This window comes from Lactuca virosa, chromosome 8 (genome assembly GCF_052849685.1).
Source record: "Lactuca virosa cultivar CGN04683 chromosome 8, Lactuca_virosa_CGN04683_v6, whole genome shotgun sequence".
Taxonomy (NCBI): domain Eukaryota; kingdom Viridiplantae; phylum Streptophyta; class Magnoliopsida; order Asterales; family Asteraceae; genus Lactuca; species Lactuca virosa.
The window spans coordinates 394,687,268-394,697,670 of NC_136433.1; the positions used below are offsets into that span (position 1 = coordinate 394,687,268).

Sequence of the window (10,403 nt, forward strand, 5' to 3'; positions counted from 1 at the left end):
TTGGATTATGCCAGGGTGTCTTGGCCTTCAGCATAAATTAGGACCGCATCAACCCAACAAACCATAACATGTTGACATATACCAAAAACAATCAATAACCAATAACGCAGGTAATCATACAGATCCACCAATCTAATGCATACTCAGTGAACACAGTTAATTAGATCTATCAATCTAACACATACTCAACATAACATCAAACCAATATACTACGATCCATGATCCAGTGGGTCAGCATTGATGCCTTCGACCCACAAGTACAGTGAGAGAAAACTCACCTCACAGTCTGTAAAGATAGTTGAATAGGTCACAGCTCTGACTGCTGACTCTACAGGTCACATATACATTTAAACAGTGACCAATACTTAACCACAGCTCAAAATAACCAAAATACCCCTAAGTCAAACTTGGTCAAAAGTAAATTTAGTCAGTCGCCACGTCGTGGCTTGCCTCTAACCACACAATGGGGACTACATGAAAAAACAGTGGCAAGGTAGCTATCTGCCACGTCGTGGTGACCCTGGGGACTATTCACGCAGCTTAATCTAATAAGCTCTTAATCCATAAAACCAACCATTCAATCTTCCCAGATGGCATTCTCTCATCCAATTGACCATAAAAATTGTTGCTTTATAGACATGCATGTCCAGTGCATGTCTTGAGCTCAAGCTAGGTCAAATAGAGTAAAAAAGGCAAAGATCTCATGCAAGAGTTCAAAACTCTATAAAACTCCAGATCCAACACTCCTAACGACAAAGGGACTCTAGGGATCCATAAAGTTGGCAACTTTATGGAATCCCAACACTCCAATGAGTCCTAACATGAAGAATAAGGCATAAAAACCTAGATCTATGCACAAAAACCCAAAAGATTAGAACCTGAGGACTTACAAGAGTCCATAAGATGCACAACAAGATGATGAGAAGAGTTGTTTGTTGAATCAAAGTCCAAATGACACCTTCTAGAGAAAAAATGGAGGTTAGGGTTTGCTTGGAGGCTGGAGAGTGTGATGGTGGTTCAGGGTGAGCAACCCTAGCCATCACATTTCATTAAATAGGGGGAAAATGTCAGATATTAGGGTTTCTCATTAAACAGCCACCACGTCGTGGCCACAGGCTGCCACGTCGTGGCGTTTAAAACTGCGATAGATCGACCATCACCACGTCGTGGGATGCCTTCACCACGACGTAGTCCCGTCCAAAATCCAAAATAAATTAAATTTAAATACCTCCAAGAATCTGGATGTTACAGCGTTGTTGCCTGTTCCTTGTTTGGTTATGGCTCTAGAGTAGGATCGTCTGTCCGGGTGGCTATTTCACCTCTGGTTACATATGGTTATGCATTCTTTGCTAATTTGGTCCCGTATCCTTGTGTATAGGATGTCGTTATGCTGTAGTGATTTACTAGATATATATATATATATATATATATATATATATATATATATATATATCCTGGTGTGATAGGATGCAGCAGCAGTGGTATACTAGTTAGAGTACCAGTAGGTAGGTTATCGTCTAGTGGAGTGTCCTAGGGACTGTACGTAGTCATGTAGGATTTCCTGAGAACTCCTGATCTAGGCTTTCTTGCGTGTTACTTGTTTGGTTGTGGCTCTAGAGTAGGATCATTTGTTCGGGTGGCTATCTCACCTCTAGTTACTTATGATTACACATTCCATGGAGGTTAGCTGGTAGCGGAGCATTGTGCTGTGAGAGATCTAGTAGGTGGTAGCGAGTTGTATGATTGATATTGCTTGTATTATGTGCCTACTTGATCATTGTTTGTTTATATGTCGACATATGGTGGTGGTTGAGATTGAGGCGATCCTATTGTCTGTTGTAGGTCAAGATACCTGGTGCGAGCCAGCTGCAAGCCGTAGGCACGGAGGCTCGGGAAGAGCGGTTAGGTTGAGGCGGCAGGCCAACAAACCCTGGGTATTCCAGTCCGGTGAGTGATTAGGCCCGTTGCATGTTGACATTCCAGTCTGATGACTGATTGGGACAGGGTATTCCAATCAGATGATTGTAGGCCCATTATGCATGCTAGTATATTTGTTGTATGGGTATTTTGGGGGAAACTCACTAAGCTTTGTGCTTACCCAGTTGTTTATGTTTTAGGTTCTATCAGTGATCGTGGGAAGGCGAAGGCGGGATTGTACGCACTCATCAGCAGCATCGAGGATTCCACATTTATTATAATACTCTGATTTTCAATAAATGTAATTGGGAATAAATGGTTTTTCTTAGAATAGTTTTATAATTGGGAAGTTTTACCTTAATAAAAATGAAAAAAATTTGTTGTGAAAATGGGACATTATATTTAGATCCAAAAGATATTGAGACCAAGGGACCAGGATGAGCTATAAAGTTGCAAATTTTATCTCATCTAACCAACCCAAACTTGAAAATGGGCCAAGAAATGCAATAAATCCTAGATCTATGGAGAGAGAACCAAAAAGGTGGAAGTTTTATACCTTCCTAAGCTCCACCAGATGTAGAAAATGCAAGATCTGGAGTGATACACTCTTCAACTAGCAAGCAGACCATCTTTTTCTTCAAGGGCTAAAATCACCATAAAGAGCTCACAAGTTCAATATGAAGGCTAGGGTTTCTTGGAGGGTGAAATGGAGGTGATGGAGACCAAGGGTGTGCAAACCATAGCCCTCACTTCCTTTAAATAAGGGCACAAATCCCTGAATTAGGGTTAAACACCCAGGCGGCCGTCACGTTGTAACCAAAGGCTTGTCACGTCATGACACACAAGATTGAAACGCGTTTATACAGATATTGTCACGTCGTGGCAACCCATGTCCCATGTCGGCACAAGGTTTTTCCCAAAAACCCCATCTTTGATCTGATTAAGTTTTAGCTGATCCACTCTAGAAAACGGATGTTACATAAACATTTAAAGATAATGACCAATGGGCCACATAATACCCACACAAATTGGGATCGCATCATATGTTTTTATCAAATTTATCATATTTATCAAATGTATGTTTTATCAGATTCATAAAGTGTATGTTTTTATCAGTAATAATTGATTTTTTTCAGACTTTTGTGAGTTTTTCATTTTCAGAAAAAAAAAATGATTGAAATGAAGTTTGTAATTTTGATTGTTTCTTATTTTTTATATTTAACGGATACCTATGAACCTAACTTTGGTGACCCGTCTTCATAAGGCTCGGTTAGGTTCGGTTTCAGTTAGTGCTTGCAAGGTAACCTGCCCCGCTGTCACAGTTCATAAGTTTATTACTATCCGATCTGAACCTCTCCATGAACACCCCTAGGCAGCAATTAAGATTGTAACTTCCAATTTTAGCAAACACACACACACGAAGGGTTGCTTTAATGCCATAAGATATCCCAAATCATTCAAGCATCACAATAATATAAATCAGTGAATGGTGTAAAACAAGGTTGTTAAGATTGAGATTTTAACTAAGATCATTTTATGTTTTGCAGATTATAATCGTAAGATTAGATCAGGATCGAAAAAACCCTACCAAAATAAACTTATAACTTGATGTCGATTGGGTGTGCAGTATACATTATAACTTGATGTTGATTGGGTATGCAGCATACATTATAACTTGATGTCGATTAAGACGTCAATATGGAGGCAACTTTAACTTTTTAGACATGAATCATAATTTTTGTTGCTGCAAACCGTAATAATTAAGAAGAAAACATCTTAATTACAAAAAAAAACAAAATCGTTATGATCTACAACTAAAGACTTGAGATCACAAACAAAATATCATAAATATAACTTACCTACTTCAAGATAATAATGGTCTATGAAGATTTTGCAACTTTTAATGTTCGATTTCAAGTTAAATAGAAGAATTTTTTAAGCTCGGCTATATAATAAAACTATAGAGGTTGGATTGGATCGTATTAAGATCTTACTCGGATCCTAAGATCTCACTATAAAGCTTGCTTCAGATAGATCCTAATAAAATCAAGATTGTTTTGGCTTGTAGGATCTTAAAAACATAAGATCTTAAATCAATATTGAGATATTAACAACCATGATGTAAAGGTATCTCCAACTGATAGATTAAATACGAGTACACGTATGCATACATATTTTCCAGCCACTATGTCTAAGCAAAAAAAAAAAAAAAAAAGTTAATCATCATCACTTTCGTCGCTATATGAAACAAGGCCAAGCCCCCTGCCAGTAGCCGCCACATTCACATTCTGGATAGATCCCTTATCCTTAGCAGCATCGTGTCTTTTCAGTTCTTCAAAGTTGAAGTTAACCTGCTCACCTATCCTTGCTTTCTTAGTTTGAGGCTTCACTTTTATAACTACCAATGAATGTGATTTCTTTGCATGTGATTTCTTCTCCCCAGTTGATTGTTTTTCCTACAAGCCAGCCAAAAAAAATTCATGTATAAATAAGGAAATACAAATTAAAAAGAAGAGAGTTCAAAAACATGTAACAATCAGAACCAACCTCAAGTTTAGGAACCACATGAGGTGTTTCCTGTAGCTCCTGTAGCGTGGCAGCTTGTGCAGCCACTGCTTCCTACATCATAAATCAGAAAAAGTAAACACTTTAATAGAAAAACAAAGCACTCGTAACAAGAAGATCAAGGAAGACATGAATCACATTTTAATGACAAACACACTTCACATTCCAAAAAAAATAAATAAACAGACGTCCTTGGAGGAGGTGTAAGTCTAGCCTAGTAGAGTGCATGATGCTTTTCCAGTAACGGTGATTAACTGAAAGGCCATTGGACAGCAGATCAGACTGAATCCAGGCTATGAAAAAGTCATAATTATAAAAGCAAATCACAAATTTGGTCCCTGTGATTTTGCCACCAAATTTGTAATTTACTCTAAAAATAAAAAGGCTTGTCAACTCTGCTTTGCACAGCAACCAAACACTCTCTGAGTAAGTTTTAAGATCTAATATGTGCATGTGTGAAATACAAAATCAAGAATGCTATCAGGAGTAACAATAATATATGTGCATGCGTCAAAGACCATGTTTCACTTAAAGCAAAAATGATGGTTGTGAACTTACTTGGAAACTCCGCAGCTGTTGGGCTTCATCATCTGCCAATTGCTGCTCATATTCTCTCCTTGACTAGACAAACAAATGGGTTTTCAGAAAATAACTTAAGTTACAAAAGAAAAGAAAACCCAACATATTTGTATTTTGCAACCATTCCGAATCCACCCACTATCATTTGCTATACAAAATACATGATGTCATGATGATAACAGTAATCCATCCCAACTCCGTTAACCGGTGGATCCCTTCCGGCCTACATCTTTTATGATCTCATTGGAAATCATATAAAGACAAGTCCTATTTGATATAACTATTTGTTAGGATCAAGAACCAACTGTATTTTACTGATCTACTCTAACAATAGCTTCACAGATTGCTGCATTAGATGAAATGAATAAACTCCAAAAAGTATCAAGATATGTATGATTGTTTAGTTGCTGGCATGGGATGGGAAGGCAACTACATAAGGAGGATTGAGATAAGATGTACTAGGAAATTTTTGCAACATTGGATCAATAATAAACAACCTTTCCAGCCTACCATGTCCTGTCAAGCACCTTTTGTCAACAGGCCAGACAAATGAAAATGATGATGCACGTATGTATGTCTAAGCAGAAACGATTTCGATTTAGAGAACTAATCCATGATTCATGACAAAGGTCACATAACATCATGTGACCTATAAACATATCAATCACATAGAATTGGAATGGCCAACTAATGAGGTACACCATATCAGGATTGTGTGACTGAGAATAATAAAGTCAAGGAAGGCCACCAACACTAGACTAGCTAGCTAAGAATGTTGTGGTCATGTCATGAATGTTGGTAAATGACAGCAGCCAATCTAGCAGTAATGAGTAAACAGTGAAAAGCCAACTGACTCCCTCAACTCGCAGCAAGCCTTTATGCCAAATTTGCTGGGGTACACTCAATCTAATGACCATATAAATACATCAGTAATATCAAAAAAGATAATCACCAGCTCTAGCCTATCAAGGAACTCGGTCTCATCTTCATCTAATGCTTTTGGAGGTCCTGCAATAACAAAATATAGAAATAAACATTCAACTATTCGGCTGTCTCAACAAACCAAAAAAAAAGGGAGAATTTCATATAAGCCCTTCTTAAACATCAAAATATCATATTTACCTAACTTAATTTCTAAATATCATATTTACCCTTCATAAAATTTTTAAATATCATATATGTCCTTTTTAAACATCAAAATATCATATATGCCCTTCTTAAATATCAAAATATCGTATATGTACTTTTTAAACATCAAAATATCAATGGTAATTTTTAAAATATCCTCCATCTACAACATGATAATAATCAACAACAACAAAAACTAAACAATCAAAATATACATTCCATAGAGAGGGTTGAAGATGAATCTTTTTGTTTGTCAAGAGGGAGACATTCCAACAATTTAGAAGTTCACATTCCATTATCATAGACGTAAGGATAATATGGTTAAAATTTTTAATTATTATAATAATTCTAAGGTATAAAAAATGATTATAAAATATTAAAAACATTATAAAAAAGGATTTGGGAAAATATGATATTTTGAAAGTTTATTAAGGGTAAATATGATATTGAGAAATTAAGATGGGCAAATATGATATTTTCAAGTTTAAGAGGGGCATATATGAAATTCTCCCAAAAAATAAAAAATAAAAAATAAATAAAAAATAAAAAATAAAAACATGTGATCCTACTTGTCCTTTATAGACAAAAGAACATGACTACTTTACTAACACATATAGTAAGATGTAAAAACAGCTACAATCACACATAAATCATGGATTGTAGCAAGGCCACCAGAGAGTATCAAACAAGTGCTGCAGGCCTAACTCGTTTGCATTATGCATAATAGCATTAAACCTTTAATGACCATTTTTTTTCATGTCAAGTATGTGCTAGAAAGCATCGGTGAAGCTAAACGGGACCTTCCAGTCCTATATATATATATATATATATATATATATATATATATATATATATTACATCACTATTCCTCTTTGGTGAATCTCCCCCAATGGAGGCGACTTCTGCATAAAGTTTACAGGCACTCACTATGCTTGAACCGTTCGTTGAACTCTGCATCTTTCTTGTCCTTGTTCTCCTTCAATATCTGACCAAATTATTTAAACAAGTAAAATCAGTATTTGTAAAATGATAAAGCACGCTTGAAAGAGCTACAAATGTAAATGTGACAGGGTGTCACTCCTATTAGAATATGAAACACTAAACATTATATAGGATTTCTTTAACACTACATGAATCGGAGCAAAAATACCAATTATGCCTACCTTGTTACAAATAAAGTCAATTAAAATAATGGCTTTGTGAGAACCTTTGCAAGTTGGTATTCAGTTACTGGATCAATGAAGGGTTAATTTGCGTTCCACAACAAGCTTTCGGATCAGATGACAACCAACTTAAGGTGTTTGTTACTCTCATACAATAATACTTTTGATCTCTTGTTTTTTTCATTCCTTCTGGCCTGGAAATGGAATGATATATACTTATGATTATAAACTACTTTTATTCATATAATCTTCAATAATAATTATCTTTTTAAAAATTTCAAACTTCAATTATATAATTTTTTATTTTTTAAAATAAATAAAAAGTATTTGTTTACTATAACTATATTTCAAGATATCGTTGTATCTAGTTCTTTTTGTATAATTTTTACATCATAGATAATCGATTTTAACTACTTGTAAAGCATGCAACACGTATTTTGAACCAAATAAAATATGCACATACGCAACTTATTTAACGATATATCTTTATTTAGTTAAAGTTTAATTATATAAAATAGCATTTTTTTTTCTTTATTTATCAAGTTTACTCTACTTCATTTTATATTTATTGACAAAAACAATAGTTTTAAATGACTCATTCCATTCTTTTGAGCCAACCAAACATGACAATGGAATGTAATGATCCATTCCATTACCTTGCTCATTCCATTATTTTGTTAATTGACTTAATTCCATTCCTTTGTCATTCCATTCCATCATACAAAACAGATCTTAACCATGTTAGTTTTGTCCTGCTGCTGTTACAATATTGCAGTAATAAATTTTTAAATCCAAAGAAAGTAACAAAAAGAATTCATATTTTTAGACTATGCAAAAGATGGGGTATTGTCTTCACATATTATATATGAGTAATGACTAGATTTAGTGGAAGTAATAAACTAAAAACAAGAGATCAAAAGTAGAACTTGAGGTGTATATATATATATATATATATATATATATATATATATATATATATATATATATATATATATTAGTGAAAAAGATGAAAACAAAAAACCTCAAAAAGGGGGCGATCTCTGTGCGCAGTTCCATCCTCAACTCTAGGTCCTCGAGTTTTCTTGGCTTCATCCAACTGTCGGACAGCATCCAAAATACAAGTACAAATATTTTATTAGGTTAACCTGAGGGACATGAACAAAACTCGGTTGAATTAATCGTGCTCTATTTTCAAATTCAAAACTGCTAATGACAAGCTACCAAACACACTCCTTGAATAAATAAGCAAATAGATTTTCTCTAATTTTCGTTGTGTACTAGAAGAGCAACATTGTAAAGTGTCGCATGATATTAAAAAAAAAAAAAAAAAAAAAAAGCAAGCAATGACGTCTTAGAAAAAATATAGAAAATTGAATTGGAGAGAGAATCAAGGACAGCAAGCAATGACATCTTATAAAAAATACAGAACATTGAATTGGAGAAAGAATCAAGGAACGAATGTTGGTTCACCTGCTCCTGCGATACAAAATTCATCAACCTGGTTGGCGGAGGGAAACCTTCGTCCGTCATCTCCCCCCTCTCTCTCTCTTCTGTGCGTGTATCTCTTTTTCCCTCTCTTACTCGCCGCTTCTTTTTGTGTTAGAAAGATTTCTTAACTCCTGTGGAGGTTGTTGGCAACTTAGGGGGTGTTTGGGATTGCTTATTCAACCAAATAAACATTTTTTTGATAAAAATGTTTATTAGCTTATATGGTGACAAAAGTAAGTTTTTTAAAAAGTGTTTAGATTAACTTACTTGTTGTCAAAAAGCTATAAGATCATAAGTCTTTTTTTTAAAAGTGTTTGGATTATCTTATATATGTAAAATGACCAAAAATGACATAATATTAAATAACAAGATGGAATCAACATAAATCAGCAGATTATCTATTTGATATGTTAATTTCTTTTGCTAATTTCTTAAATGAATTGTGCTCTAATCCGCGTATTAGTTGATCCTTCATTTTAGGTCTAATTTTAACCATTTTGCATGCATATAGTCAAACCCTTGTGACATCTGTTGAATTGAGTACTTCAAGTCTGAACATGGTATGCATTTTCTGCTACCCTATGAATCATATAGTGATAGTTTGTTTTCAAGTGTTACTTTTATGTTGGTATACAAGTATTCTACATTTTTCAAGGTTTGCATTCAATTCCTTATACACCCCACTAAATCCTTTGAGAGACTTCCAAATCGAAGCCCTTTGATAATTGGATAGGTGTTTATCATTGATGCAAATATACATAAATCACACAGATAATAACACACAAATCACACTATCATCAACATCCGTTTATTCTTTTTCTTATATTATATGGCATGTGAAGCCTGAATGTGTATAACAGATTCCAAAAACTGAGACATTTGGATCTTTTAGTTAACACAGAAATCACAAAGGCTGAATATGTAGCTTCGATTTTTTAACAGATTCTAAACCTAGAAATCACACAGGGGAAGCTCACCGATTCCAGAAAAATAAGTCAATGTGCTTCAGAAAAAGACTTACCACATAGGAATCACACACGAAAAAGAAATTGATATGCTTCATCTCGTTTCCCGAAAATGAAATTGATTAGCTTTATTGATTCCAGAAAAAAAATCGATGTGCTTCATGATTCAGAAAAAAGAAAGAGATTTACCAGGAGATCGGAGATTGGAGGCGGCGGCGGAGATAGGAGAAGTGTCGACGGGTAGAGAGAAGATGCAGCTGAAGTGAACGTCGAGAAAGAGGCAGAATATTTGAGACGTGAAGGAGGCGAATTAGACGTGAACGACAGAAGGGTAATATTGTAGGGTAATATTATCAATTTAAGGGCATAAGTCAGCCGAGCTACTCGGGATCGACTCGTTCAAAGTTTGACTCGAGATCGAATTAAACGACCTGAGCCGAGCTCAAGCCAGGCTCGTTTATTAAACGAGCTCGAGCCGAGCTTCAATTCATGGGCTCACGAGCCTAAACGAGCTTATATATATATATATATATATATATATATATATATATATATATATATATATATATATATATATATATATATATATATATATATA

General features: G+C 34.8%; 1 protein-coding gene across 3 annotated transcripts; it reads right to left on the reverse strand.

Moving 5' to 3' along the window:
• Positions 1-4,037: 4,037 nt before the first annotated feature.
• Positions 4,038-10,141, reverse strand: LOC145132813 (NEFA-interacting nuclear protein). 3 transcript variants are annotated; one of them, XM_079067729.1, is made up of 9 exons: positions 9,995-10,137; positions 9,862-9,897; positions 8,823-8,971; positions 8,374-8,448; positions 7,117-7,174; positions 6,014-6,069; positions 5,041-5,103; positions 4,465-4,536; positions 4,038-4,373 (listed from the first exon to the last, which is right to left on the reverse strand). In XM_079067729.1, exons 3-9 carry the CDS (start codon positions 8,880-8,882, stop codon positions 4,134-4,136), a joined length of 624 nt encoding a protein of 207 aa, XP_078923855.1. In that variant the 5' UTR covers positions 8,883-8,971; positions 9,862-9,897; positions 9,995-10,137; the 3' UTR covers positions 4,038-4,133. The 3 variants fall into 3 exon arrangements, with proteins under 3 accessions (XP_078923855.1, XP_078923854.1, XP_078923856.1); XM_079067728.1 differs by lacking the exon at positions 9,862-9,897 and having other exon boundaries at positions 9,995-10,141; XM_079067730.1 differs by lacking the exon at positions 9,995-10,137 and having other exon boundaries at positions 9,818-9,897.
• Positions 10,142-10,403: the final 262 nt, after the last annotated feature.

What these genes read in the sequence shown, in the direction of transcription:
- LOC145132813 (XM_079067728.1), bottom strand. Translation starts at nt 8,882, where the DNA reads ATGACGGACGAAGGTTTCCCTCCGCCAACCAGGTTGATGAATTTTGTA. An exon ending in GAGATCGCCCCCTTTTTGAG is followed by an intron (nt 7,175 to 8,373) that starts GTTTTTTGTTTT and finishes TAATTTGGTCAG; the next exon opens with ATATTGAAGGAGAACAAGGA. An exon ending in TCCTTGATAGGCTAGAGCTG is followed by an intron (nt 5,104 to 6,013) that starts GTGATTATCTTT and finishes TTGTTTGTCTAG; the next exon opens with TCAAGGAGAGAATATGAGCA.